General features: G+C 40.3%; 1 protein-coding gene across 2 annotated transcripts in view; it reads left to right on the plus strand.

Annotated features, from left to right (window-relative positions):
• Positions 1 to 437: 437 nt before the first annotated feature.
• zmat4a (zinc finger, matrin-type 4a) overlaps positions 438 to 18790 on the plus strand; it is a 54532-nt gene continuing 36179 nt past the window's right edge. Inside the window, exons 1-3 of one of the 2 annotated variants that reach the window (XM_085910119.1) lie at positions 438 to 548; positions 10869 to 10970; positions 16828 to 16917. In XM_085910119.1, coding sequence (XP_085766245.1) covers positions 462 to 548; positions 10869 to 10970; positions 16828 to 16917 — 279 coding nt within the window. In that variant the 5' untranslated portion in view covers positions 438 to 461. The remainder of the gene's footprint in view (positions 549 to 10868; positions 10971 to 16827; positions 16918 to 18790) is intronic. The other variant, XM_085910118.1, reaches the window with a different exon arrangement.

Raw genomic sequence — 18790 nt, forward strand, 5'->3', positions numbered from 1 at the left:
CTAATGGTTGCAATGTCTGCTCTCCTCTCATATCTCTATGGTCTTGGGGGGACTTAATTAAAAGAACACCCTTAAAACTGTTGGGTTAACAATTTGACCGACCCAGTTGGGTCAGTCTGACACAACTTTGGGTTGTTCTGCAAAAGAAAAAGAAAAAAACAACAACAACTGGGTAGTTTTGTACAAAATTATTATTTTTATTTTTTTTAAATCGACCACACACACACAACAATACAATATATAATTACAACATCATTTCGCAAAAATGAAAGAACGCTTGTTTAAAATATTTGAAAAGCTGCTTGACGCCTGGGCTGGCGCGTGTTGATGAACAGTTTGCAGCCAATAAGAGAACAGGTGGGCGGGGTATAGCGGACAGATTGTACTACAATGTAGTACATCTGCCAGGAGTAGACGCATCTCCCACTCTAACTCTGTTACCGTCCTGGCGGCTCCGGTTAATGGATTATATACTTTCCCTTCAAGTACGACATCAGCTGGCAGTGCTCCCGACAAAATTCTGTGAGGGATACAGCAAAGAGTTACAGGTACTGTTTGCCCTGCATCCTCTTCTATTTTGCCCTCTTTGGCAATCACGAGAGGCGCGCAGAGCTGTGAGTGGAGACTGAAGAGAGAGCATACCGCAGGGGAAAGCAGACATGACTGTCGCGCTGTATGGTTATTGTCTTACACAGCGGGAATCTTAGAGCGTGTTGCGGAGATATTGCGGCGTTGTGCGGTGGCTGCGTGTGCGCTGCTGTAGTAGTGGTACATGTTTTACAAAGTATGAGCATCCAGGTGGACGTTGACTTTTCAGCACATAAACATAGAAGAACTGCGACCCACTAATTCTAAGAGGGTCTTTATTTTTCTTGTATATACTATTTTGCAATGGTCAGTGGATGTGCATTTTTTCCATACATTTTTTTTTTTGGTATCTTGGACATTAAAATTCAACCAATAGAAGAAACCCCCCCCCCCCCACAATTAAGACCCTCCTGCAGGTGTAAGTCAGATATGACCGCCTCAAGGTGACATTTAAGAGGTTGATGAGTCGAGGAGCCGCCCACCCCCAGACAGGGATGCAAATTGCTCACCTTTGTGGGAGAGTGCTGTGCAGGTTGCATGAATATAGTTAGCCCAATTTGTACCTTGGCCAAATTTTAATTTAAGGTTAACGTGATGGGTGTAGTCTTAAGTAGCAAAATACTGCGAAAAATCTCTCGGATGTTTTTATTGTTATATCTTTACATTTCACATCTAGAAAAAAGTGTTTCCAATGTGATATGTATTTGCGATATAATAGCTGTTCAAATATTTTACTCTCCTGTTTTGAAAGTGTCTATCAGTAATCAATGAGTTTGGATTCCATTTCATCACATACTAAGTTCTAGACCTGCCATTTGAAGAAAATTTCTCGTGACAGCTTTAGTTGTGAATGTACAAATTTAAAAAATGACTTGTGTAATGACTGGTGAACAGTACATGGTGTATCCTGTCTTGTAATTTTCCAGCTTCCTTGTGTTCCTAAATAGGATAAGAGGAGTAGAACATTGATGGTTATAACTTCATTGCAATGAGCATCCCATCAAATTTTGGCCTCACGTATTCACTATACCAACACAGGATGCTTCCTTATGACCAACTTCATTTACAGACCACAAGAGGGCCCCATATTGGTTCAATTGAGTTTTGTTTCTTGGACTGCATGAACAACTTCTACAAGAAATGTTTGCAACATTGATTAGTTGCAAAAAAAAACATATGCAGAATGAGCCATTTTACATTGTTTATTCTTAAATTATAAATAACACCTCTTACCAGCTTTATTCTGTTTATGAATCCCCCAAAATCCATTATAATTCAGTCTGCAAAACATAATGCATATTTTTGTTTTATAACAGTATTCTCTCATTATTATTTTAGGGTTCAAGTGAGATGCACCTCTGGATTTTTATAAACAGCTTAAATTAAGAAAGACTTGTGATGATATCATTTAGCAGCATGAATCAACTTGTTACAGTAACAGCTAAGCAAAGGTTTGTAGACACAATGTGTTTTGCAGTGGCTCTTCTGCTGCCTCATGTGTTTGTTGTCATGGCTGCGTTAAACATTTAAAAAGTTGAAGACCACAAATCCAACCACAAAAGACTTGAGCAGATTTACAGTGTGTATTTAACAAAAGGTGCCCGTAAACATAAAATAAACGACTCGACAAAAAGTGACATGACATTTAAGGTCGACGTGTGTGACAAAATAACAAATGATCATAATAGACAAGGAAGGTGCACAAAAGCCACAGAAGAAAGAAATCAAACAAGCATCAAAAACAAAAAATACTCTCAAACACAAGGCAGAGGAAGAAAAAAAAACTGTGAATTGTTGAGTTGTTGAACTAATGTGACACAAGAGGTTTAAAATAAAACAAAAAGAAAAACGTCATCGCCCATTCGCTGAATAGTTGTTATTCAAAACTTTTATTGTTTGTCAAAACAAAGAACCAACCGCAGGCAGACCAAACAAGATACTTTTGTTATTTAACCATTTCATACACATTTTCTAGCTTAGCTGGTTTTGTTTTTTCATCACATGATGAGGATGAATAACTTGAATAGCCAAGACGAGTTGTCAGCACAAAAAGAGATTGACACACATCGCAATGTTAATAGATTCTTAATCGATGCATACATTTAAAAAATTGATTACAAAACAAGATAATGGAACTGGGAAGTGCAGTGCATTGTGGACCATAATCTGTTACACTGTTTTTAGTTTTTATTTATTTAGTTAACCATTATTTATGCAGGAATGGCAATTGAACAGATTCGCATTTCCAAAGCCAACCTGGCAACACCTGATGGCAACGTAAAAGGAAAATAAAAGCAAATACATAAACAACCAACTGTACAGTGTGAAATAGTTACATAATTCATGACATTACATCACAGCCAATAAAAGGTTTGAAACAAACTAGTGCAGCGAAACTCTGTAAAAGACGTCAGTAAAATTACTGCATGATTTTTTTATACACGTTGTGATAGTGATTGCATTGCAAGTGCTGCGGACACACATAAGTAGCCTATGTAACATATGTTTTTGCTGAAACACCTCTGAGAGCAGAACTGCAAAATGTCCACTTCTGCTTTAGATAATTTTGTAATGTATATAACTGAAAAACCTCTGACTACGATGTCTGTTGTGACAATTCAACGCTGTTTTCCCTGACTCGATTTCAATCTTGTCCCCACATTGGTCAACATTAACCTCATTACGCTGACTAGTTTTGCACACTCTCAACATTTACCCCAACTGTTGGCATAAGACCAATCTTATTATTGTAATAAAGTGTACACACCCTGCCCAGTTTGTGTGTTGTTTGTTTTCACTCAGCATATTTGTGGACGGTGCATGGGTCACACGACATGGGAACAAGCCAGAGGCCACAAGTAGAGTAATAGAAGACAGAAAGGGAATTATGAGTGCACAATGCCATTTTGATCTTGGCCAAAGTTGCATCCACCCAGTCTAACTACTCTGCTTGCTCAAAGACATTTTCGGAAATGCATTGCAAACATCAGTTTTCCATAATAGTCCCCTATAAAACTTGGAGATTTAAACTTTGTAATAAAAGCCTTGAAAAGTCCTGAACGTCAGGATGAAAAAAACAAAAACAAACATTGCGCTCATGGACAACAAACTTAAATGTTACTCAGATAACAATAGCATAAATAACATGCTAACAAGTTTAGCAAAACATTCATGTCACTCCAAATCACTAAATCCAATAAAATCGTCATCCTCTGTGTCACTTTTAAACAACTCCGCTAACTCCGGAGGGAGAAGATGCGGCGCTTCCTCTTCTACGTCGCTTACGTCAGACTTATGTATGTTACTAATATCATACATAAGTCGCTCCTGAGTATAAGCTGCACACTCGGCCAAACTATGAAAAAAACTGCGACTTAAAGTCCTGAAAATACGGTATGTATCTGCATGAAGAAAAAACTCCCCAAAATTCTTCATAAATCATTCAATATGCGTTTTGGGCAAAAAACTTGGGTTGGTCTCCTCCTTTGTTGTACCTGTTCTTCAGTTTGGCAGACTGGTTTCGGCGAAGGTGGCCGTTCTGGCACAGTGTATGGTGTGTTCTTGGCAATGCACCTTGCAAAGTGAAAATCTGGTGGTAGAAATTTACACCTACTCAAACTGTGTCCAAATACCCTAGTCCGGGGGTGCAGGGGTGTAGTTGGCGTGACCCTCCTGTCAGATTTGACAGGTGGGTCAAGCCCCCTGCTGTCCTCTTGCCGCTCCAAAACGCTGGTCCAGGTGTGGAGAGCATGTATGCTCCCGCATCTCAGTTCATGCTGTATTGTCCATTTTTTCTGATTTCTATTGCCTCCATAATCCAGCGAATCCAGGGAATAAAACACCAGACAAGTTATAAAATAAATGTTTATTAAAATAATAATAATAATAATAATAATAATAAAAGTACATCTCAAACCAGCAATCTAATGTGAAACTGCAGTCGATATATTGGATCACAATATTTAGGCATGTATATATATATATATATATATATATATATATATATATATATATATATATATATATATATATATATATATATATATATATATATATATATATATATATATATATATATATATATATATATATATATATATGCATCCACGTTATTTAAAACCTACTATAAGTAAATCGTAAATCTATATTCTGGTTTACATACTGACTGATCCGTTGATGCATGGGAAGGCAGTTCAATCATTGACTCGTTCGCAAACGAGAAAGTCAGAATTCGTTCCCTCACTGATCCGTTCTCACGATGAACTGGAAATGCAAATCACTCACTCACTGATTCGTTCACTCAGATTCGTTCGTTGGTGAACGGGAAATGCAATTCACGACTCGTTCGTGAATGGGAAGTTACGTCATTTTCTTCGTTTTGTTTTACGACGAGGTCACTTTAGGAAGTGATTTGTTCACTCTCGTTCACTGAAAAGATTTGTTCTTTTGAACAAATCGTTCACTCACAAGCCTATAATAACTACACTCCGATTTCCACAAAACAGACCAACCACAACTTTAAACGTGACCGTACTGTCTTCCGGACAATCACATAACATGACGTCGTCAACAGTCCCAGGCCCCCCGAGTCGGTTTGAAAAACGGGTAGATCTGGTAGTTACACTGGCATTGCGTGGGATGGTCTGCCAATTATTCATCCATCCATTTTCCGAACCGCTCAGTCCCCACGGGGGTCGCGGGCGTGCTGGAGCCTATCCCAGCCGTCATCGGGCAGCAGGCGGGGGGCACCCTGAACTGGTTGCCAGCCAATCGCAGGGCACACAGAGACGAACAACCCTTCGCACTCACACTCACACCTACGTAGGGACAATTTGGAGCGCTCGATCGGCCTACCAAGCATGTTTTTTTTGGGATGCGGGAGGAAACCGGAGTGCCCGGAGAAAACCCACGCGGACACGGGGAGAACATGCAAACGCCCCGTGTCCGCGTGTATTTCCATTGATCTGGTCACATGCATTGGGTGGCTGCATACTGAACAGTGAGTACAGCCACCAGATTGGCTGCATAACTTGTAAGAAGGACCTACAGTGCTGTATCAGCGATGTGACAATTAAGACAAGCCAAATTATATTTTAAGTTGTTGGGCCAATTGTTTTGTAAGACCAAAAATATGTGTATACTGATGCAATTTTAATACCATGAATATTGGCATCCTAATTCAGATATTTTTCATCAATGTCATGTGCAGGAGACAGATGTAGTTGGCCACTAATTGACAACTACTGAAAAAGTGGATATTTTTTAAGAGAAACTGGTATGATTGCAATGGATAAGGAAGGGAAAGGGTTCTTTGTTAAAATGTGCCCTTGGTGTCAAAGTCTGTCATCTTATTTCACAACAAAACCACAGCCGTGTGAAGCCGGTAATCCGATCTGAGAACCAAAGAGACACCTCGTACAAAAGGCCGGTCAAGCCTGGTTTGTCTAGTTGAATGAATTACAAGTGATTGTTCATTGCCTCAACATCTGCTGGCTACTTGCGGCCGTGACCTCAGCACCCTTCCAGAGCTCCCAGCAATGCTGCGTTGCATGCCGAAACTTATTTGCCTCAAGCTGATGAGTGTTCCATGCACATGCGAAACATTGTTGACTAGGTGTGACATTGAAACTGGCATCCCGCTAATTTGATTGTCAACTTGAGGAGCGCTCCCCTATTGCCTAAATGAGTCCACGGTGCTCCACCAAATTAAAAGGCCAGCTTCGGTAATGAGCTTTACAAAAAAATATTGTGTTAACAATAGGTGACTTTAATGGTGTTGACAAATGCTGGTGTGATTAGATCTTGATGATTAAATTCTTTAAATATCCCCTGTTGGGTTACAATTGCAGACTTCCAATATCCAATCATGCCGGGTGAAAAAATATTTTCTTTTTTAGCATGCCATTGAGAAGAAATGGAACCCTTGTCGCTGTGCATCTCAAATCCATTGGCCTGATGCACTGATCATCAGGGGCAGGGGCATTCTACGGAGTTACATTAAATGTAGAGCTTTAACTCTTGAAGACCTGTACTTTTTTTCATACATGAATAATCTACTCTGTTTAGAAGGTCTCACCAATCCACGTTGTTAAGCCTAGTGTCATCTGGATCATGTCCATTTTGCACATTTCGCAATACACCCAAACCTCGACAGAACACGCTTCGATTCTACACGACTTACTGGACCTCGATTTTTTTTTGTCATAAATGTTCTTTTGAACTGTGAGCACTAACTTTAAAATGGATGATGTAAAGACTGTATGAAATGACTAGCGCCCAAAGGTTAGCGTAAGTGATTTAATTTCCGTGACAAATTTAGAGGTGTTTAATAAGAAGTTAGAACAGCAATCAATTGTGCGACCACAGAGACGGCAATCCGTGAGGGCTGCTCGATTTTTACGACTGCTTATGCTATTGTGTTCAGACGGGATAGGACGTCTGGACATGATCGCTTCCCCGATTGGTCAGGATGCATGGCTCTGATTTTATTACACTTTCAAAACTTAAATCGCTTTCGGTGTTAGCGTGATTCCCAAATTCTGGATTCAAGTTCCACGTACAAACGAGGTTTAGGTTTAATTTAATTATAATACTGATAAGTCATTTCATATTATGAAATGTGAGTGGTAAGGTTTTTTAATGTTTTATGCTCTCATAGTCTTCTTTATTGGATTTAATGCTAATTTTAGGATTTAATGCTAATTTTAGAGAAGTTTAAAAATGTTCAAATGTTCATTATCAAAATATGAACCCATTTAACACTCAATGCTATTGAAAGCATTTTTTTAAACAGCCCATATTTTCCACACTTTCAATTTGCTGTCTGTTATGACACATTTTCCACACCAAACAAAATGGTTAATTCATGTTTTTTGTTTGTTTAAAAAAAATATCTTATTTGGACATCCCCTCCGTGAGACGTCACCTTACCGTGGTGGAGGGGCTTGCTTGTCCCAATGATCCTAGGAGCCATGTTGTCTGTGGCTCCATGCCCCTGGTAGGGTCACCCATGGCAAAAGGGTCCTAGGTGAGGGGCCAGACAAAGCACAGCTCAAAAAGCCCCTTATGAAGAAAAACATATATGGACTCGGATTTTCCTCGCCCGGACGCGGGTCACCGGGGCCCCCCTCTGGAGCCAGGCGTGGAGGTGGGGCTCGAAGGCGAGCGTCTGGTAGTCGGGCCTTCGCCCATGGGGCCCGGCCGCGCACAGCCCAAAAAGGAAACGTGGGTCCCCCTTTCCATAGGTTCACCACCTGTGGGAGGGGCCAAAGGGGTCGGGTGAATTGTGAGTTGGGCGGCGGCCAAAGGCAGGGACCTTGGTGGTCCAATCCCCAGCTGCAGAAGCGGGCTCTTGGGACATGGAATGTCATCTCTCTGGCTGGAAAGGAGCCCGAACTGGTGTGTGAGGCAGAAACGTTCGACTACACATAGTCGAACTTGCCTTCACACACAGTTTGGGTTCCGGTACAAATCCTCTCGAGAGGGGCTGGACTCTCTTCCACTCTGGAGTTGCCCACGGTGAGAGGCGTTGAGCAGGTGTGGGTATACTTACTGCCCCCCCCACCTGGGCGCCTGCACATTGGGGTTCACCCAGGTGAACGAGAGGGTAGCCTCCCTCTGGCTTCGGGTGGGGGGACGGGTCCTGACTGTTGTTTGTGTCTATGCACCAAACAGCAGCTCAGAGTACCCACCCTTCTTGGAGTCCCTGGATGAAGTGCTGGAGAGCGCTCCTTCTGGGCACTCCATCGTTCTACTGGGTGACTTCAATGCTCACGTGAGCAATTACAGTGAGACCTGGAAGGGCGTGATTGGGAGGAACGGCCCCCCGATCTAAACCCGAGCGGTGTTCTATTGTTGGAATTCTGTTCTCAACACGGATTGTCAGTAATGAACACCATGTTCAAGCATAAGGGTGTCCATGTATGCACTTGGCACCAGAACACCCTAGGCTGCAGTTCGATGATCGACTTTGTAGTCGTGTCATCGGATTTGCGGCCGCATGTTTTGGACACTCGGGTGAAGAGAGGGGTGGAGCTGTCAACTGATCACCACCTGGTGGTGGGTTGGCTCCGATGGTGGGGGAAGATGCCGGTCCAACCTGGCAGGCCCAAACATACTGTGAGGGTCTGCTGGGAACGTCTGGCAGAATCCCATGTCAGGAAGAGTTTTAACTCCCACCTCCGGCAGAGCTTTTCCCACGTCCCGGAGTAGACGAGGGACATTGAGTCCAAGTGGACCATGTTCCGAGCCTCCATTGTTGAGGCAGCCAACCGGAGCTGTGGCCGTAAGGTGGTCGGTGCCTGTCGTGGCGGCAATCCCCGAACCCGCTGATGGACACCGGCGTTAAGAGATGCTGTCAAGCTGAAGAAGGAGTCCTATTGGGCCGTTTTTGCCTGTGGGACTCCGGAGGCAGCCGACAGGTACCGGATGGCAAAGCGGAACGCAGCTTCGGCGGTTGCTGAGAGAAAAACCTGGGCGTGGGAGGAGTTTGGGGAGGCCATGGAGATTGACTTCCGAATGGCTTCGAGGAGATTCTGGTCCACCATCCGGCGTCTGAGAGGGAAGCAGTGCACCGTCAATACTGTTTACAGTGGAGATGGCGTGCATCTGACCTCGACTCGGGACAAGTTTCCTCCGCAGGGTGTCCGGCCTCTCCCTTAGAGATAAGGTGAGAAGCTCGATCATCCGGGAGAGACTCGGAGTAGAGCCGCTGCTCCTCCATGTTGAGCAACTAAATGCATACCTAAAAGACCTGGGCAAAAATGGTCAAATATAGGAACACTAGTTTATTATTATTTTGTTGTGGTAGCATTTTAGAGACAACATTTGAATCTGAGGAGTCCAAGTTTCCCAGGTTGCTTTGTAGCGTTTCCTGCAGTTTTTTTCTGCATTACCTTTTCAACAACATTTGGGATTTTTTAATAATTTATTTCTAGCCTCTTTGCAGCTTTCGTCAGTGAAACAAACCTTTCAGCAAACCAACAAGCTGTATTTTCAAGCATTTCCAATGTGACTTGATTTCCCTCATCATTTTATCTGCTGTAGAAACAAACGGAATGTTGTTCACCCTTCTGTTTTGACATAAAGATAATTCTGTACTGTTTGTATTCATTGATTTTCTCAACATAACCTCCATAAGTTCCACGATGAAGACATCTGCAAAATAACTGCAGGCCGAGTTAAAACAGACACATGAGGACCGGATCCAAGCCTCATTAAGCTCATTAACTTTATTTGCATAGTCATTCATTAGGGCATAACGTGACAAATAACCTGCACGTCTTAAACCCGCCATTACAATATTGTATTGTTATTATACTCAGTTCTATTACATGAAACATGCTTTTACTTAAGCAGTTAGTGTAAAAAAAAATCAGCTAATATCTTCACAAAGAGTCAAAGCTTCAGGATCCAAAAAGTCCCCTCAGTGGTTTTACAAGCGAGAAGAAAATACCAGCAGAATTTTTTTTTTTATGTGGATGATGAATAGGATTCCATTTTGGGAAAAAGGTTAGCGTTTGACATTCGCATTTTTGTAGAAGATAAGCCTAAATCCTACTTTGTACGGTAATTTAGTTTTCAAACAAGCTGTAACAAATTTTGTAGTAGAATGTAATAGTTGTTTCAGAGATGTCCCTGGGAAACTGAATAAGTGCTTTCAGCAGTAGTTGTCAGTTGAAGCGCATTATCGCTGTCATTTATTTACAAATAGATTTTGTCTGTGTTGTTGAAGTTTTCATGGGATGTTGTTCCTCTGCGGATGTTTGATATTTAATGTCTTTTTCCAAGTCATTTCTTAGAAAAGCTGCTCAGCATGTAATTTAAATGTTAGAGTTGATGAAATATTAACAGCCTAGAAATTATGAAACAAGATTATTGTAATTTTCTCCCAGATCCCCAAAGTAGTCCGGAGATGGTAGAGTATTGTTTTTCTTTATTTGAACGTAAACTCAAAAGTAAATAAAAAGGTTTTCCACCTGCAATGGTACCAAATACGGTAGAAGCCCAAAAGGCCCAAAATACAATCATACGTTGAAATCCATGCATTGATGACAGAAAATTTTCAAAAATATCCACAAATGAGAACATGACAACAAAAACCTAACCTACATTTAATTTGTCTGTTAGCAAAGTTACTTAACAAAACTGAAGTAGGCCTCGGTGTAGGTTCACTACTGGAATATAATTTAGGTAATACAATTGTTTGTTTGCCTTTTTTTGTTGTTTCCTTGCTTCAATGTATTTATTGCTGTCACCTAACAGTTGGTCTATTTCAACAGATGAAGTCTACAGAAGTGGACCAAGGGCTTTTCACAGACACCTACTGCAGAGTTTGCAGTGCTCAGCTCATCTCCGAGTCCCAGAGGGTTGCTCATTATGAGGTGAGGAACACTCCAATAAGGCACACTGAGAGTATGCAAAGTTAATAACATTGTTAATGCATACATCCCTAGAAACTTCACTTACCAATACAGTATGAAGTACCGTACCTAACCTTCTGTTTGCTACTAGAAAAGTGTACCAACACAAATATATTTTGTAGGGTCTCCTATAATTCGCTGATACACATTACAGAAGCTCACTTGCTCTACATTTTAACCTAAGTGCTCAGGTGGACGATTTGTTTCCTTTACTGAGCGTTATCCGCTGTGCTTTGTTTGCTTTATGGTATTTATGCGCTTCTGAAGGTTATCTTCACCTCCAGGAGCGGAAGGTGCATAAACACATCAATCACCTCTGATCTGCAGTGATGCCGAGTGTAACATCTGAGTGGTTTCATTCCTTCTGCTTTAGTCTTGTCAAGTTTCTCGGCAGCTGTTGTCTTTCACTCAGCTGTCGGCTTGAGTCAAAAGAATGGGTGGAAAGGCTGTAGGATATTGTGCTGTCAGCAGATTTCAAACGGCTTACGTGACACACACGTTATCCCTTTACAGTGTGTACAGAAAAAAAAAACTAGAGTCAGTCAGTCATTAATATAAATATAAAGAATGCATTAAAACCGATGCCTTATGGTTCAATAATCATTTTGTTCTGTAAGCTTCTCGCTGTTATTCGTTTGTTGCATTCTGAGTCAACTTAGTTTACTTAGATTTTTTTGTTCCTGGTTTCCTGCAGGGGTGTGTGCTCATTGCTATTTAAAGTACAGTTGTCTAAAATGTCCATTGGTAACTGGAGAACTGCTTTGTTCTTCAGGACTTTGTAGGAGACCGGAGTGGCTGTTCCAAAATTGCAACTAAAATATTAATTTTGTTATTGTGTATGAATGCTGAACACAGGACCTGGCATTTTCCCTCACGGAACGGAGGCATTTTTCAATTGTGTTTTTACACAGTTTGGGTCTAATGCATCCTGACTTGTTTGGGTCATGGTGGTGATGAGCAAGTGTTGGAAAAAAAACTGTTTTGTGTTTCTACTGTTTGCATACATTGATTGATTGATTGATTGATTCATTGATTGATATCTTTATTTCAAACATCCAAAACAAAAAAGAAAAATAAACAGAACAAATAACACTTTAAAGTGCCATATATAAGTCCATACAACAAACAAAAATAAACCAACAAACAGAAAAAATAATTAAATAAATAAATAATAATATAAATAAATAAATAAATAAATAAATAAATAAATAAAGAATGCTCGAAAAGGAGTAGGAGGAAGCATAGCTTTTTAGTTTCCTACCCCTTTCTCACTTTATCCATTAAACCAATGATTCAACATATATTGTAATTCTACAACAGAACATACATGGTTTTGTTGGCAAGAAATCGGTTAATGTTTAGGTTAAGGTGATATTTGTAGAGCTTAACTCTAGATTTCAATATCAACATTGGCTTTTCAACGGGGCGGCACGAGAGCTACCACGTCCGCCTCACAGTTAGGAGGTTGTAGGTTCGATTTCATCTCTGGCTTGCCCTGTGTGGATTTTGCATGTTCTCCCTGTGCCTGCATGTTTCTTTTTTTTCGGAAACTCCGGTTTCCTCCCACATCCCAAAAACATGCATGTAAGACAATTGACCACTCCAAATTGCCTGTAAGTGCGAGTGCAAATGGTTCTTCGTCTCTTTGCGCTCTGTGAACCAGTTCAGGATGTACCCCGCCTACTGACTGTTGGGATAGGCTCCAGAACGCCCGCAACCCTTGTGTGGAACAGCGGTATGGCGAATCGATTGATGGGTTTGTCAACATTCAACACTCGACTTTAACAATTAGGCTTGTTTGATGCAATTCAGGTTTTGGATGTCAGTCATTCTCCACGTCTTGCAGAAGTCATCTGGTCCAGGACACAATGCAGTGACTCTTATGAGAAAATGTTGAATGGAAATTGGATGGAATGCCACGCTATAAGATGCAAGAAACCACTTGCAGCTCTGCTGCAGAAATCGTAGACTCGTAGCATGTTCATGTACGTATATATATGTAAAGGCAACACTTAATAGCAATACACTAAAGAAAGCCCTGAAGTGTGCGAAATCAGACTTTTAGAAAAGTTGGATGAGCACACAATCAAATGAAAAACAAATTCCTAGTCTTGCATGTGCAAATGCAAATGTATATGCGACAAGATGGACTGTACATCATTTCCCAAGGGTAGAAAATGCAGCCAAGTGGCAGACGTGTTCAGAATGACAAAGAACATTTAACATTTATGTTATAGCACATTAAAGAATATTCAATATCTTAAGCGACATGAATGGAAGGAAGAACATACATGATCTAAAGACAATATCATTACTGATGAAACCCATGTAAAGTATCATTATGTATGTGATTGGTGTATTTTAATATCAAAACTGTTCAATCTTCTATTATTTGAATTAAACGGAAATTAAAACCATTTGGCAGAATATACGCCTGCTTGTCTGGTGTTCTGAAAATTGTGTTCAGAAAATAAGAATCAAGCTGATTTACTCACCAAATTTCCTCCATCTCAGGCAGCCAATATGTTGCTCCCCGCACCCGCGTTTACAATGTCATGTGACCAAACCCAGAAAACGGGTTAGTGGATTTTCCTTATATGCCGCACTAACTTGCATAACTACGATGGTCCTCATGTGTAAATCACAAACACAAAAAACAAGAAATACAGAATTGCAAACAAAAACACATTCCACAAGCCAGCGTGAAAGGTTGTCTGTTGTCTGTGCCCCGCAATTGAACTCTATCATTGTGTTTTAATGAAAGGTAATGGAATGTCATTGTATATTTTATTTTACAAATGTATAAATTGACTATTGTAAATCATAATAATAATAATAATAATAATAATAATAATACATTTTATTTGTATGGCGCCTTTCACGGCACTCAAGGTCGCTGAACACACATAAAATAGACACAATTAAATTTCAAATACTATTGTAGAAATAGTAAATAGTCACACAATAAGAAAAAAGAATGCAGAAAAACAAAGTCTCAGTTTAAGATTGATTAAAAATGCATCAAGATGCATCAATAATGTAACGTGTTGACAGTTGATCAAATGAATGAAGCCAAATTTGTCTTGCATGAGCACACTCAAAATGCATGCCTCTTCCACTCATGGTCAGTTAGGCCTTCTGTCAATACTAGAGTTCAGCACAGAGGTTAACTCGACTGCTTGAAGCATCCCAAATTAGCTAAGAGATTTGAAAAAAAAAAACAGATCCATCATTTCCTTTCTCAAAACCGCTTATTCTGATCAGGGTTGGGGGTGGACTGTTTTTTTTTCGTTCTAGGCGCAAGTCTAGCACAAAGCGGAGTCTAACTGCGGGGAATGGAGTTTTCTTGCTTTTGGTATTTTGCTCAACTTTGCTCAATCAGGCGTAATGGAGCGTTAAAACTCCAAGCAGCGAGCTCGCCGAATAACCTTTGACCGCAGTTTGATGCAGTAAAGAGTTTTCATTTCGGCAGATCTGGCTCACATGTTATGATACCAGCAAACACGCTTGTGTAATATGTCCTTGGCAAGAAAAGTTGGCAATCAAAACTTTAAGCCCTCTGATTTGTGTTTTCTCCTTTGCTGTGAAATAGCAATATCACAGCTCTCAGTAAAACTGCTTTTTTCCTCTGTCTTCTGTATAACATCTTGTGATAACCTGTGTTTCTTATCAAGCAGATTCATTTTCAGATAAACAAATTTGTTCTCTCAATTATCCCCCCCGACGTGGCGCCAAGAACAGATCCTGTGCGATCAATGCAAAGCTTGTAAGAAGAGACCTGCTACACTCTCAGTGAACCTTTTTGAATGAGGCTGCTCAATATCAAGTAAACCTGCATGTGAGATTAATATCTAAAATTGAAGAGGCCATCAGGCAACTGCTTTTGAAATGAGACTTTCGCAAATTGTTCTATTAAATTGTTGCAGTACATCAATGTGTACACTACGGAAAATTTAGTAAATAGAGCAGCAGGGTGCTCAGTGTGGTAACTTTTGTGACGCTATACTGTATCACAAGTGAGTATCACTCTGCTGTAACAAGGGGCTGATGACTACAGCTTAAATTAGACAATAAAGAACCTGGGGTCAGATGGTGAAGAGGATCAAGTAAACCAAACTGCTACTAAATAATGGACAACTAAATATAGATAAGTCGAACACAACCCTCTCCGGGCTACTGGTCAAATTCCAACTTGATGGATTTAAAAACTGTCTAATGCATCAGAAATACAGAGAGATGATCTGATCAAGGGTCAAACTACAGTCATCATCAAACCTTTAATTGTACTGAGCATTTGGTAAGTAGTTTTAGTCCTTCAAGATCAAATGAGTATAAGTACACATTAATATCACTCAACTGTATTGACACATTAATAATAATCCATGATTAATAGATTAACAGTGAAAATAAAAACATTCTTTGATTTTCACACAGCAGGTGCCTAATGGGCGGTGGCGCACTGGTTAGCACGCCCGCCTCACAGTTAGGAAGGTGTGGGTTCGATTGCACCTCCGGCCTTCCCTGTGTGGAGTTTGCATGTTCTCTCCAAGCCTGCGTGGGTTTTCTCCGGGCACTGCGGTTTCCTCCCACATCCCCAAAACATGCTTGTTATGCCAATTGAGCACTCCAAATTGTCCATAGGTGTGAGTGCGAGTGCGAGTGCGAATGGTGGTTTGTCTCTGTGTGCCCTGCGATTTGCTGGCAACCGGTTCAGGGTGTCCCCTGTAATTATTATTATCATTATTATTATTATTATTATTATTATTATTATTATTATTATTATAACTATAATAATAATTAATTATTAATAATAATAATAATAATAATGAAACCGTACAATGTTACATTACATTAGTTTTATTAAAATCACAAAAAGAATTGGAATGGAAGCAATGAAGTAATGAAATGGAAGGATGAATAGAACTGGGGACTTAACTTGAACTATGTTTCAGAGGGAAGTCAAAGTAAAAGGTTTTTTCAATAAGTCGTGAGACAGGTTAGTTTTACCCTACTGATAATGTGTCGTCGCAATAGGGAATTTTTGTTTTGGTTGTTCTGACATGGTAATAATAATAATAATACATTTTATTTGTAAAGCGCTTTTCATAAAAGAATCTCAAAGTGCATGGTGCTGAGTTGGTGCGATTCATTCTTTGTGGATTCAGCCCTCAATCTTTTTTTTACTCTATTACCTATTTTCATGACGGGGTCTAAGTAAGTTTGAACCAAGTGTGAAATGGTGGAGTTTACTTTCTTTTGGTATTTCATTACAAGCTCAAAGTTTGAAATGAGTGTTTCTGTTGTTGGAATAAACACAGAATAAACTTACTTCATGGCCTATGATAGTGGCTCCACTCATTCCCTCTAAATTCAGCGTAGGAGTGATATGTACACTGTTTTTGACATTACGGAAGTAGAAATGGATTTCACTGGAGTCCACGCAGGAGATCGACATGCACAAAGCACTTGCAGATGCAGATGTAAAATTGGCTGCTGTGAAGTGGACACTTGTAGACCATGTGTGACAACTCCCCTAACCCCCACCTTTGGATTTGCGGCACCAGGGGAGTGCTTTACAAAGTACATTAAAGATAATTATATTAATAATAATGTGCACACCCAATGTGATGTACAAGTAGTTCAGAAAAATCATTAATTAAGTAATGAGAGGTCTCTGGCATCATGCAATTGGCAAGGTTGAATAAAATGTACCATATGTAGCATAGGCAATACAGTTTATAGCACTATGTAAATCATTAAACGTGATTTAGCTGCCATGCATTGCTTTATTCATAGCCCTGTCTTTTCTTTCTTCCAGAGCCGAAAACATGCAAATAAAGTGCGACTTTATTACATGTTACATCCTGTGGATGGAGGCTGCCCTGCCAAGAAGCTCAGGACAGACAATGTGAGTTATTTATGATTTATACAATACATCACGTCCCTCATATGAACTCACTCAGAAACATGTGTAACATGTCAGATCTCATCTACCAGATTCACACTAAGATTTTTTTAATGGATTTTTAAGATCCTCTCTCAGTGGCTGAGTAGCTAAAAGGCTGGGGGCCACCATTTTAGTCCCATAAATGATGTGCTGATGATGTGGTTGTGGCTGGACATTGTAGCATGTCAAACCCATATTCACAACTATCTTTCTGCTATAATTGTCAGACATGCACAAAGTGAAGACAATCATTCTAAAAAACATGGTTGGTAATCAATTTGGCAGTTGTCAACCTTCTGTCATGCAGTCATGCTCGTAATTAAAATAGATTTCAGTGACAGCAAAATTTTATTTTACGGTTTGTTCCAGGTTGGTGTGATTAGAGGTAATGAGTAGGGATGCAGACTGTCTGCACTTTATTTTGGCTTAAAGAAATATGCTCAGACAATACGACATCCATACCACTTTACCAGCTTTACCTTCAAAGCCGGTTGAGTGAGAGCCATATCAGCCATATGGGAATCATTTTAAGGTTAACACGGGAAACCATGCTTTGTTGGCCGACTGCAGGTTTCCTTTACAAAACGGCTTGGCGACAAAACGGCTTGGCGACAAAACGGCGACAATGGCCGATGAGTTGAGTGGTGGCGGTCGTCCAATAAGCAACGAGTTTCTCAGCTCTGGGTGAGCCTGCCGTGCCACCATCACAAAGCCGCGCTGGATGGGGCAGGGCCCATGGCAGTTGGACAATGTTCGAGTGATTATGGTGGGATAAAATATTTATAGTTTGAGTCAATTCTAATTGATTTATTAAGGTGGGTGGATGGTTTGCATTGTTTCTTTTTAGAATTCAATATCCAAAGTAATGGTCTGTGACTTGTCATCTGTTATGTCAGCATGATCCATATAACACTATAGGTCAAACAAATGGGATACTAAACTCAAAGATGTTTTCGGAAGCAGAGAGAAGGCAAACTAAGCAACTACAGGTAAGAATGCTGGTGCAGGAGCTGTGATAGGACTATAAAATATAGGTTGAGATGACTGTATGAGCTGGATGCGATTGACTCTCTGACAGCAAAAGTCAATCTGGTGGGGCAGTGGGGTTTGGGAGTGTCTTAAAACTGCAACAAAACATGAATAGGATTCTTTGCAGCTGGGCCCCTGTCCCAATCGACAAACTTAAAGGCAAACACACTGACAAAGGAGGAGGGGCTGCAGCTTGTTAAGCCCATGGGCTCAAGGAGGCGAGGCAGCAGGCGTGATACAATGCTTTCTGTCAACTATGTATGTCCTTCTGTTCATTTTATTGTGTTCATTAGGGTTGTTGTTGAGTTGAAATTTGTTCCAGGTGACTTTGGGTGACCTACAGGCTACACACGGGATTGGTCACCAGCCATATCAAAGCAGATATAGGGCCTGAATAATAATTCACATTCCACATTAATAATGTAGAATCTTAATTATTGCACCCAGTGTTGTATTTGCCAAATGTCCTAAATTGCAGCATAGTTTTTTTCTGGGAGGAGTATATGCAAATACAATAATTTATTATGCCCATTGTAATTTGTCAAAACAGAGACAAATTGAGATGATGGTTAATTTATTTAATAAATAGCATGTCTAATAGTTAAATGCAAATGCAAGGTGGTGCCAAAATAGCAACGGGGAAAATAAAAAAACCCAAAACAACAAAAAATATTTTGAAGCAGTTCTCTGGTTAAAACATTTTTTTTTTCTAACAACCGCTATTTGCGCGAAGAAGGGGAGTGGAAGAGTGAATGAAGTGCTTTAATGCTGCTTCTGAAATGCATTCTTATTTTTCAATTGCTGA

This window comes from Syngnathus leptorhynchus, chromosome 4 (genome assembly GCF_054491065.1).
Source record: "Syngnathus leptorhynchus isolate UIUO chromosome 4, UIUO_Slep, whole genome shotgun sequence".
Classification (NCBI taxonomy): domain Eukaryota; kingdom Metazoa; phylum Chordata; class Actinopteri; order Syngnathiformes; family Syngnathidae; genus Syngnathus; species Syngnathus leptorhynchus.